This window comes from Alternaria ventricosa (genome assembly GCF_023758065.1).
Source record: "Alternaria ventricosa strain BMP 2768 chromosome Unknown scaffold_35, whole genome shotgun sequence".
NCBI lineage: Eukaryota > Fungi > Ascomycota > Dothideomycetes > Pleosporales > Pleosporaceae > Alternaria > Alternaria ventricosa.
In genome coordinates, this window is record NW_026055715.1 from 67,226 (window position 1) to 79,383 (window position 12,158).

At 53.8% G+C, this 12,158-nt stretch overlaps 4 protein-coding genes across 4 annotated transcripts; 1 reads left to right on the forward strand and 3 right to left on the reverse strand.

Annotated features, from left to right (window-relative positions):
• Positions 1 to 107: 107 nt before the first annotated feature.
• Positions 108 to 1,615, forward strand: J4E93_010750 (uncharacterized protein; the record flags this gene model as incomplete). Its single annotated transcript, XM_049348627.1, has 2 exons — positions 108 to 977; positions 1,031 to 1,615. 2 exons carry the CDS (start codon positions 108 to 110, stop codon positions 1,613 to 1,615), a joined length of 1,455 nt encoding a protein of 484 aa, XP_049194192.1.
• Positions 1,616 to 2,457: 842 nt separating this feature from the next.
• J4E93_010751 (uncharacterized protein) lies at positions 2,458 to 3,311 on the reverse strand (the record flags this gene model as incomplete). The annotated part of the gene is made up of 2 exons (XM_049348628.1): positions 2,458 to 3,075; positions 3,129 to 3,311. 2 exons carry the CDS (start codon positions 3,309 to 3,311, stop codon positions 2,458 to 2,460), a joined length of 801 nt encoding a protein of 266 aa, XP_049194193.1.
• Positions 3,312 to 4,664: 1,353 nt separating this feature from the next.
• Positions 4,665 to 6,386, reverse strand: J4E93_010752 (uncharacterized protein; the record flags this gene model as incomplete). The annotated part of the gene is made up of 2 exons (XM_049348629.1): positions 4,665 to 6,185; positions 6,381 to 6,386. 2 exons carry the CDS (start codon positions 6,384 to 6,386, stop codon positions 4,665 to 4,667), a joined length of 1,527 nt encoding a protein of 508 aa, XP_049194194.1.
• A 248-nt stretch (positions 6,387 to 6,634) lies between these two features.
• On the reverse strand, positions 6,635 to 7,830 carry J4E93_010753 (uncharacterized protein; the record flags this gene model as incomplete). The annotated part of the gene is made up of 3 exons (XM_049348630.1): positions 6,635 to 6,789; positions 6,845 to 7,694; positions 7,747 to 7,830. The coding sequence occupies 3 exons, from the start codon at positions 7,828 to 7,830 to the stop codon at positions 6,635 to 6,637; spliced, it is 1,089 nt and encodes a 362-aa protein (XP_049194195.1).
• Between the last annotated feature and the right edge of the window lie 4,328 nt (positions 7,831 to 12,158).

The window sequence follows — 12,158 nt, forward strand, 5'->3', positions numbered from 1 at the left end:
CTGGCGCTGTGCCACACACGTGCCTTCGGATTCGGACCGACACTAAAACACACACCATCCCCTAACCATCGCGCATCCCCGCATCTCCACACCTGGGATCAACTTTAATGTCGCAGTCACCGGGGCGCGCTAGAGCGCCCGCTGGCCTTCCCATCCACGCCCCCTCCTCCAGCAATGCGCATTCACCCAGCAGCAACAACGATAGCCATGATAACGCACCCCTACCTTCCTACCTCGCCCGGCATATCCAGCTCGGCTTCTCCCCCGACGATGTCGCCGCGCTTATCACCGCCATAGACTCGAGCCAAGACCGATCGACTTCCTCCACGAACAGGACGCTAGCGCACCTTCCCGCAGAACTGCTCCTACAGATTCTCGAACATGTCCCTGTGGACTATATTCTCGACTGGCGGTTAGTCTGCCGTGGCTTTCGCGATGCGATCGACGGGCGGGTTCTATACCGTTGTCTGCAGAGGACGGAGCTGGTGGGGTATATGGGTGCGAGAGATTTTGGACTCATGGTGGACTTGGACGACGAACAATATGAGTCGGTCCATTTACTTGAAGCGGGGTTTTCGCACGTCGAGTGGGACACTGCGTCAGACCCGGAGACAAATCGACCCGCGTGGAGCGCGACGCACGCCGTTTTTGAGATCGCAGAGGAGTGGTATGACGCATTCAGGCAAATAGGCGGTGCGGAAGCGCATGATGGCGATACGATTCTCGACGTGGACTCAGACTGGTATAGTGTCTTGGACCGACTGCAGTTGCGCCGCAGGGAAGAATATTTCGGGACGTTGCGCTGGTGCATCCGGCTCGACCACGCGGTTCTGGATTTGGATCTCCCGTGCGAATGGCCGCGAATGCACTTCGACGTCGATGTCACCCTGCACACGGGATTGATACGGGTTGCGTGGAAAGACATGCTCGTCCGCTTCCTCAAGACAGAACGACAATACCGGTTACTACTAGAACAGGTACGTCTGCCCTCAAAACAGCTCGTATGGCCATACTGACAACCTCCACCCAGAAAACCGACTCCCCCTACACCTTCTCCCACCACGAAGACTGCCTCCGCTCCGTACGCCGCACGCACCTAATGCGCTCCCTCACCGACAGCAAAGACGACCTCCGCATCCTCTGGCACATGCGGCTCCTCCCACCCCTCTGGGCCAGCGCCCCATCCCCCAAACGCACGCCTCTAAGCCTGGACCCCACCGAAAACGACGCCATAACCACACTCCTCCTGCTCCGCCGCGCCGCCTCCCTCACCTCCTCCCAACTCACCTACCTCCACACTCTCCACTCCTCCTACCAAGCCATGGAGTCCGCCCTCCGCGACCTAGACGAAACATACTCTGAATTCAAGTCCTACATGAACATGCCCGGTTTCCAGACGAATATCTTGCTGCCGGCTGTGATACGCAATGCGAAGAATATACCGCGGAATCCTGTGGCGTGGAGTGATGAGCTGAGGGGTAAGATTGAGGGCATGGTGGAGAAGTGGCGGGGGCAGAGGGATGTGGTGGATAAGGTGAGGGGGTTGTTGGAGAGTAGTAATGTTGCCATGGCTGTGCCGGATGATAGCTTTGATGAGCTGGGTAGTGATTTTTGAGGTGGTGGCAGCTAGGATGGGATATAATGGCGGGGAAATGTGGGATGGAATGGGTCTGCGGGCGGGCTGGCGTGGTGGATGATTTATCTTCTTTCGATGTGAGGATGATCTTTGGTGGACTAGATATACTTCTAATATTTTGCCTGTTATTTAGAACAGTATTTCGAGGTTCCCAGCTGGTGGCGATTGCCCATACATCCTTCGTAGAGACAGAATAATGCGATGATACTCGATCGAAGAACAGCGTCTGGGTTGGCTCAGATGCCTACAAGGAGATTAGGTTTTCTGAATTCGTATCCTATACTCTTTATCGAGGCATACGTTGTTACATGTACTATCAAATGCCTAGAATCCCATGCAATGTATACCTTTCGATCATGCTTCAGTACACCCCGTGTATTACCAAAGAGTTATGTATGTGACAACACCTTCGTTACACTACACATCTGTTTAAGGATCCAGCATCACACAACATCACAATCAACCAGCGATCTGAAGACAAAGTGTTCCAAAGTATTATGATTAAAGCCTGGAATCTATCCCAAGCTGGGTATGCCGAATGCGTAATGTGTATATCTCAAAACACCATGCGCTGCATCAAACCATAATGAACAAAAAATACGCCAAAGCTAGCTCATCGAATCATTGCGCTCGAAAGCTATCAACATGAAGAGTAACAACAAGCGCCGGCGACATGCTCGCTAATGCAGGGAAGACATGCGGTGGAAGTAATGCAATGCGAGGCGAGGCGGTGGACATGCAGGGGTAATGTGAAGCCTGACATGCCATGCGCGGGAATAAGAAGAAGTTTCTCAAAAGAACTCGGTGGTGTAGTGCTATGCTCAGAGAATGAGAGCAGCGCCGAGGAAGACCATGGACGCGCCGACCATGGCGAAAGGAGCCATGGAGATGGACGATGCGGCACCGTCGGCAGGGGGAGCGGCGGCGTCACCAGTCTCGCTGGCCTCGGCACCCTCAGAGCCAGTGGCAGTCGCGCTGTTGGAGAAAGGTGTGGCAGAGGAGAAAGCAGAGCCGGTTGACATGGAGTGCATGCTCCTGCTCTCGCTGGTGAGGCCGCTGGTCTCGCTGGCGGAGATGATGCTAGTAGATCCGGACAGGGCACTCGAGGTGGTGCTGCTCATCGACATGCTAATGTCGCTGCTCATGCTCGAGGCAGTCTCGTCGAAGAGAGCCTGGATGCGGATCTCGTGGCACTGGTCGCCAATCCACGAGTCGTACAGGTTGCCGAAAGCACCGCTCATGCAGCGCCACCAGCGGGTGCTGCCTCCTATGGCGAGCGAGTCGTTGCCGCAGACTGAGAAGCCGCCTGTGTAGATTGCGCCTGCCTGAGGAGGGCCATCGAACTGGAACTGTTGGTTGGCGACGATGGAGCCGGTGCGGCCGTATTGGTCGTGGAGGATACCGTCTTCGAGAGTGCAGAGGAGGTCGCCGTCAGATGCCTGGTGATGGTGTTAGTACGATGTTATGAGTAAGAGTCCAGGGGAGCACATACCTCTTGAGCAGTTTCGCGCCTCCTGAGACTGGGGTTCTCGAGTGTGCCAATTCGGAAGGGCGTCTCGACAGTCGTCTTGCAGCCCTCGGGCGCAGAGGCATCGGGAGCAATGCCCTCCTCGACGGCCTGGGCGAGGCCAGTGGCCGCGAGGAAAAGCGGAGCGAAGATGGTGGAAGTGCGCATGGTGACGGTCGAGGATCCCTGACAAGCTAAGACCCACAGTATGGGAGGGTATGTCGTATCGTATTACTCGTGATAGTTATGAAGAGTGCGGGATAGAAGATACTCGTGATATGGGCCTGCAGCGTCAAAGTCGTGAAGAATAGCAGAAAAGCGGCGATGGGAGGGTGCAAGATAAGAGGCTGGACGCGAGGCCGGCCAGAATTATTTGTTGGTGCAACCCTCGCGCGACTTCCACACAAAGCAAGGCCCAAGGCGCAACAAGCAAGGTGTACCTGCAGATCGACGCTCAATCGGGCAAGGCCCAACGCGTGGACGTCAATGCGTAGATTGCATGTTTATCGTTGAGATCATAACCGCTTGCCGAGATGAAACATGGCCGAACATGCACCCTATAGGGATGACGCCCGTAGAACTCCTGGGGAACAATACGAGAGCCACGCCCGTCCACGTAGGGCATGGTGAAGACACAAGAAAGCGCATCGTGTGCGTGCGAAAGCGCCTTCTACACCCACACCGCCACCGGCACCAAGGCAGGTACCCGCGCCGACGTTGGAACTTGCGCCTGTCAACGCCTGCCCACTAATTTGCTAGTCCTCTGGGCACTCGAGGACAAGATCTGGGCAAACACCGCCATCGGCACTCAATTCCGTCGCACCATGGCCAGCGCAGCGTTTACGGTTACACGGCATTGCCGTCATCGCATTGTGTTTGCCCATTCTACACGAAACCGCCTTCCACATAACCTCTCGCCTGCAAACCTACCATTTCCAGGCTGCCATGCCATTCAACTGCCGCTCTGCCTGGATCTTGTTCGTTCTCACCGTCATGTCCTGTGGCGTCATACCTGCCCCAGTCTGCGTGGGTCCCGAGGTAGGTGCGGTAGAGTGCGTGTGCGCCGGAAGAACATCGGGGTCGACCGCCATCGCAGCCTTCGTCTCCTCACACACGCGCCCGATCGCAAATGTCTGAATTGCTGCAGCTCTGGCCTGCAGTGCTGGCATTTCTGTTTTGTCCCGCTTGTTGAGGTCGGGATGGTTCAGTACCCCCGGCTTATACGTGTCTGCGCACAGTGCCATCAAATCACCGATATCTTCTGGCGCGTGCATCATCTCAAGAAAGAAGAATTTGTACCATCCCGCCCGGTTCAGAGCCGGCATGTACGTCGTGTATGTTGTCATCGGCGTTGGCACATCAGCGATTACTTTTGCACCCTGCGCATGCGAGTGTTGATTAAAGTTCCAGTTTGGTGTCAGGTTGGATTGGCAGGGCACCATGATGTGGGGGATTCCCTCGAGACTCCACAGCTTTGCAAAAGCGCTATAGTACCTGTAGGAAAAAAGACCTGACTGCACATTAGTCTTGCATCTTCTGTCGGCAATTCAGACACTCACGACACGCGTCTTCGGTCAATTTCACCCAGCTTCCGATGATCTTTGGTGCTTCTAGAAGGCCCGTGTTCTTTGGCTCAAACTTCCGGTCCAGAGCGTCGAAAAGCAAATCGGCCAGAATATAGAACTCGCGTGTTGGAACTTCAGTGATCGCATCTGCAAACCTCCACGGATCAGCCAGTGGAATCGTGCTGACACTAAACGACCGCCGAGGAATGGTAAAGCCCGGCGATGGCGATCCAGTCGGAGATAGCGAAGGGTGGAAGGCTTGATACTGCGAGCCTGAGATCGATGATTCATGTTCCTTCGGCTTCGATTCTGCAATAGCCAAATTTCCAAGATCTGCAGGAAGCTCCGCAATGAACTCGTGTGGCGCAGAATATCGAGACTGATGTGGTGCGGGCGTTGACGACTGGCTTGACTGTGCAGGCTTGTTTGACGGCACATGAGGTGCCATAGTCATCGGCTGTGTAGGCGGAGGGCTGACGGAGTGGGCGGGCACCTGCGACTGTCCTTGGCCATATGCACCACCTGGAGACGGGCTATTCCACTGGTGCTGTGAATGAGGTGGCGGACTTGCTGCAGTGGTGTTCTGCTGTGTGGGATATGTTGGGGAACCCGACTGCTGCCCGGTAGCCTGTTCCCATTGTGGCTGCATGACCTGGGCGGGTATTCCTGGAGACATAGTCGAAGTCTGGGGTGGTGGTGTATGTTGAGCGACATGAGAGCCTCCCACTACTCCCATCTGCTGTCCAGTATATTGGCCAGATTCCTGTGTCGGTTGTGCGACAGGCGCCTGAGGCTGACCCGGCTGCGCCTGATTCTGCCCATTGTATCCCTGTATCTGTGTATGCTCCGCGATCCCTCCGCCTTGACCGTATTGCCACGAAGTATGCCCCGTGCTAGTGAGCGGCGACTGTGGCGTATGAGACTGTGTGTTGGGTGCTTGGGTGGTTTGCGATGGGAAGTAGTTGGTCTGCCCCGAGTGGCCGGAAGCGGGTGTAGAGTAGCTGGATTGCTGGTACGGAGACTGTTGCGAAGGTGGGTAGGCATTCGGCGCTTGAGGTGGGGGTTGTTGCTGCGGTGGTGCCCATTGCTGCTGTTGCGGCTGAGGACTGAAAGCCTGACCCTGAGGTTGCTGGTATGGTTGGTTCTGGCTCTGCTGCCCAAAGTGAGTCTGGTAACTCTGATAGCTCTGCAGATGCTGCGGTGGGCCTCCTGAAGGCTTGTTCCCTAGCTTTGAGCTTATAGTCTTGCCCAGCTTGTTCAACATTGGCTTTCCTGTTGTCACCGCCTGCTCAAGTCGCTGATTCATCATCTGGCCAAACGTGCCTCCTCCCTTCTGAGACTGATATTGTGCTCCATAGTTCGTGGCATTGGGCTGATAGCTCGAGGGCTGCTGGGCGCCTTGCGATTGCGCTGGAGAGCCTTGGGATGGGGGAACGTAGACCCCTGGGGACGGCATCGAGTTGTACTGCGACATGGCCTACAACGTGATATCAGTGAATTCCAGAGCGATCATAAGACGCTCTCTTGTCGTTGCAAAGGCACCACACTGCAGCGCACAAAGCTCGTTACCGCAGATGGGCATCAGCCGCACCGTATACGGCGCTTGGCAACAAGCCATTGAGTCTAGGGTTAGCGAAGACATTATCGTTAGTATGGGGATCGAAATATGGACGATCATGAAGGCATGAACTAATGCGTGTATCAAAGTCATGATAGCAAGTAGTGGGGGGTTTGGTGTTCACCAGACGCGTGGATTACTTTTGCGGAAGTGACGGCATGCTGGACCCTGCAAGCTGCCCAGGACCGAGGTGGAGCTGCGAACCCAAATGGTCACATACGTCAACTGCAAAACATCACTCAGGCTTTACAACCATAACACACCTATAGCATCACTGGATATCTTCGATCTATATGAACACGACAACTTCAGTGTATGGCAGAATCCACGCGACTCATACCTCCAACTTCCACTAGAATCTTGACATGGTTCTCCTTGTCGTTGATCAGGGCTTTGATCCCGCCTTCTACCAGATCCTCCAGACTAATCTTGCTGGTAATCATCTTCATGGGTTTTAGAGTGCCTAAAGACAAATCAGCATCTGAAGGAAGTAAGGTTTCGCACACCGCACAACTTACCAGCAGCTAGATGTTCGATGACGGCCTCGAGGTCCTTTCTTTGGTAGCCCAAAACGGCTGTGTACTGCGCCTCCCGGAACACGAGCATGTTCGGGTTGAACGGAACCTCCTTCTCCCATATCGCGACGTTGACGACCGTCCCTCGAGCGCGCACCGCCGTGCAAGCCGTTGTGAGACTTGCGGGAACGCCAGCGCAGTCGAAAACCACGTCCGGTCCATCCTTTCCACTCAGAGCCTTGCTCATCTTCGCAACGTCGTATGTTTTGGGGCAGAGGACATGGTGCGCGCCGAACTCCCTTGCGAAGCGTTGCCGCGCGCCCGACACCTCGCTCACGATGATCTTCTTCGTGCCCAGTGCCTTGAGACATTGGACAATTGCCAGCCCGATCGGTCCACCACCCAAAACCATGACAACGGATTCGGGTGTAAGCGGAGCAGCTGAGATGGCATGCCACGCAACAGCCAGTGGCTCCACCAGTGCGCCGACGTCGAGCGGTACGTTGGTGGGCAAGTTCAATACTGCGCCTTCAGGCACAACGACTGAATCGCTCAAACCGCCACCTCCTCCCGAGAGCCCGATGAAACCACCGTTTTCGCAAACGTTTTCCGAGCCCGCCTTGCACGCCTCGCATTTCCCACAATATATCGTCGGCTGAACAACGACATTCTGGCCCACCGTAAAGCTCGAGTTATCCGAGCCCACTTCAGTCACAGTCCCTGAGAACTCATGCCCCAAGGTGATGGGAATCGTTTCGTTCGTACACGGGTGCGGTGTCGTCGGCGCAAAGTTAGGTCCTCCGAGGTATTCATGGAGATCTGTACCACAGATGCCTACGAAGGCCGGTGCGACCTACATACTGTCAGTCATCGCACAATGCACTTCCCAAGCCTCGAACACATACCCTGACTTGTCCCGCCCCGCACTTCTGCTCATCCACATCCTCAATCCTGATGTCCTCTTTGCCGTAGTATCTTGCTGCGCGCATGGTGAATGTAGAAGCCCGGTCTTGATCACCCCAGTTCGGTAGTCCCATAACTCAGATTCCTCTCGGTCAACGACCGTATTTACAAATGCGCTCTCAATAGCAGATGACATGACACGATCTGCGCCTCCGCTTTGCCAACTCTAAAAAGGAGCGACCTCGGTTCCGCTTCTCGGAACGTATGCGCACAGCCCCCAGGTGTACATGTGATCTAGAAGAGGGTACCCACTGTTGCCGCCGTGCCGCCCTACATATCTATGTATGTATGTGGTTCTGGACGAATGGCCAAGCCCGATTTGCGGGCATCGTGAGGCGACGCGGCTCGCACAAGAGGGCCGCGTCCGCTTGCACGCTTGGGTATCATCGGGAGCGGGGCTGGCATGGTCACGATATCAGGAGATATCTCCGTGAGTCCCGTATACCCGGCTGCCAGTGGTGCCATGCGAATGGGTTCGGTGGAGTTGGTGCGAGGCTAGGTTTGCGGGGGCGGGGAAATTGTGGAATGACTAACTTTGGTAACCCGGATGCTGGGCTCTTGCTTTGTTGATCCGACTTGGCTCTTGTGCTCCTTCCGTTCGTGAGAACATCAGTTTCAGACCTTTTGTAGGAACTCCAGGCAGCTCTGAATGCTCAGTATGCACATTGTCAGTTTCCTCGTATCCCGTCTGCAGAGCTTGCCGGATAGTGTAACTTGGCTACACCTTGAATGCGCAGTCGCTCGATCGCGCAGAGTGTCGCGCATGCATTCCCTGTCCTCATTCTACCGTACAGAAGCAACAACCTAGACAGATGATTGCAGACTACATGAGTATTGAAACAGGTCTCTACAAAGTTCCAAAGAGATATAGACATCTAGGTCGCTTACTTTTGTCATTCTTTCGAAACGGCATGGTACAAAGTTGTTGCCTATTGCAGGCCCGCATAGCCACCCGATGCTCAGCCTCACCAGCGTCCTTAAACATTTCAATCCGCATGTTTATGCAAACAAAAAACTTCTTAACTCATCATCACAAAATTCTGTTAGGCGAAAGATGCAACCGTTCACTTATATCCATGAGTCTGTCCTATACGCTTGGAACGACAGCGCCCGCCTTCGTCGCTGGGTAAAGCGCTTCACGTGCCCATGTTTGGGCTATCCTTACTGCAAACACTCCGCTGGGTTCCGCGACTGCACTGGGCGGAACCGGAAAAGAAAGCAAGAAGAGCGCGTCCGCATCATGAGCGAGGTAAAGCAGGCGCGGCGAGAGCGGGCCGTGGCAAACCGAAAGCGAAGTGTGTCTGTGGACGGGAAGCACACCAAGATGCCGTTTACGAGACGGAAGAAAACCGTGGAGCAAAGCCAGAGTGACTTCTTCGCAAAATTACCAACGGAATTGCGATTGAATATCTACGGCATGGTATTTCGCGATATTGAAAACATTACTGTGGATGCACATGATGGCGCACAGGATGATATGTTGAAATTCAGCGCCGACCCTGGACGCTCAACAGGCATTCTACGTACCTGCCGCAGAATGTAAGTACCCGCACACTCTAACCTCGGTACATGACCTAATCGTCTCGCCAGTTACCGCGAAGCAGTCGACTTGCTATACTCTGAGATCGACTTTACCTTCACAAGTTATAGACGTTTCATCCTCTTCACTCGCTCGATCCCGCAACCACGCTTAGCTAGCATCAAGCGCATCACCATCGGGCATATCTATCCGAGCTGGACTCCTTTGGTCACAACCGAAGAGGAGCGATACCGCAGTAACTACGAATACGACGACTTTTTCACCGCGATCAGGTTGTTGCCCAGACTAGGATTTCTCGACCTACAATTGCGCCTGGAAGATATTGAACTGTTGGACGAGATCGAGCAAAGGTGGGATAGGGTTGGCGTTGAAGTACAGTATATCATACGTGGGTCTCCGCAGGACTTAGAATGGTTACGGGAATGGGAGTACAAGAGGAAGAGGGACAGAATATCTTGGGCGAGGTGGAAGATCCATCATTACCAACACACCAGATTGTTTTGATGGCATCAAGATGCGTAGTTTCGCTGAAAGTGTCGAAAGAGGAGTTGAATATCCATAGTAATCGGCCTGTGATGAATAGGTCTGCGACCAGCGTTCAGAGTATCCATGGATGTGTTGACACCATACAGTATGCCTTGCGACGCCTGTAAAGACAGCCACACCAGCCAAATGGTCTTACCAGCAGTTAGACCAAGACTGCGCCAACATACGCTACCTTGCCGGCACATGGTTGCCTGACGAAGGCACCAATGGACAGGCCCCCACCAACTGCGCCTCCTTCGCAGGATCAAACAAGGCGGCCCCCAACACATATCTTCAGCCGGCATCGCCACATCTCAACATGCACAACATTTACACAACACGATGCCAATTTTTGGACTCATCAAAGATGCCATAATATACACATGGCACACCAACTCCACCCTGCGCTTCTGCTGCAAACTCGTCACTTGCCCTCTCTGTGGTCTGTGTTATTGGATCAGATCCATCGAACCCATAACCTGTGTTAAACGTCCCCCCGGCCGTCCATCTACAGCACAGCAAAGGCGATATGACGCCTTGGCTAAAATCGAATATCGGAGACGCGTGCGTGCTTTGGAGAAGAGAAAGCGCAGTGTTTCGGTTGACAGAACCCGGGGGGTATGGAGGAAGAATGCGGAATATCAATCGCAAAGTTTGTTCTTTACCAAGTTGCCTGCGGAGTTGAGACTGCAGATCTATGCGATTGTGCTTTCTGAGCAGGAGGAAGTGGGGTTGAGGTTTAATCGCGAGGAACTTTGGGATCTGTGGAGGATAAAGGCTGTGTCAGGCTGCAACACGGAGATGCTGAGAACTTGCAAGAAAATGTCTGTTTCTTCCTCGCTTTCGGGCAGTCTCGTTGAGCAGAAGACTTACAAAAAGTACAGGTACCGCGAGGCCATTCCGGTGCTCTACTCCAATAACACGTTCAAATTCGACAATAACAAGATTCTGTCTATTTTCACGTCGACAGTCCTTCCGCAACGCCTCGCTCGGATCCGAAATATCGTTATCGATGATACATTCTCTTCGTCTTGGTTCGGCGGCGTTGGCATTTTCGATCACTCCGAGGGCCTTTATGCGTCGCTTGGGGGTTTCGCAGATCTTAGAGAGGTGGTACTGAGGTACCGCCTACGTGAGAATGAGTACAGAATGACTCCCCACCTGAGGGACTTTGCTCTGCTTGAGAGACTGGAAAAAAAGGAGAGACCAAGAGGGTATGAGATGTTTTATGAGATATTGGATGTTCACCCTGGGCCGAAGATTGAAGGTATGTTGTTTGATCGGTGGGTTGTTGGCGAGAGAAAGAGTATACGCGGGGTGGACTCAAATGAAGGCGTGGAATGAAAGCTTTTGCAAGCATCAGGAAGGACGACGAAATAAAGACATGCTGGGAATATGTAATTAGCGAAGATGACCTTTCTCTTCTGCTCAGGCTCGATGGGTGTAAGTGACTCGAACACGGTGGTGAAATAGCCGGATCGCCAAACATGAGTCCAAAAGTCGCTGCCCGTGTGCTTCTTGCACCCAATGATTTAAGAAAGGACGACCGGCGTCCAGCGAGGCCGTGATACATCAGCCCCTTCATAGCTAAAACCCATGGATGACTTTGGGTTGCGCACCTAGGGTTTTCCGAAAGGTTTCCGCTGTGAAGTTTCGCAGGCGTCCTCTAGGGAGCGCTTGCTCTCACACTGCAAATCTTTTGGGTTCTGTATCCGAGGTTCTCTTCGCTGAGATGGTCAAGCGAAGCGGAGGGTCAGCTTTCGAGCTTAACGGCTATCCCACTGTTGGACGAATGAAATACCTCTCCAAGGCTTACTCCGTAGTGTGAAGAAACCAGCGGTCGCGCTAATCTGGGTGTGCTTAGGCTTTTGCCTATGGGCGGAGTTCCGGCAGCTATCGAAGCCACCACTGGCGCACATCCAGTCGGAAGCCAGGCAGATGACTTTTGAAACTCCTTTTGAACGACGCTTGGCTGGAACAACCTGTCGCTTCTGCCGAAATGCAAAGAAAGGCCAGTTGTGGCTGAAAAACAACGGGCGGCAAGATAGTCCCGAGCGCACCTGGGCAGATGGGATGCATGTGCTAGCCACGTTCGGCTAGGCTACATCTCGACCGGAGATCTGGCCACATCGAAGTTTGATTGAAGCTTGACAAGCGAGCAATGCATGTCAGAATGCACCACACACATCCCTCATCTATGCTAGACTCTGTTTTCGCTGGCTACTTAGGTGCGCCTTTCGCATCGATGCACCCGGCAGTTGCTGCGGAAGATTTTCAGGATGGTGCTCA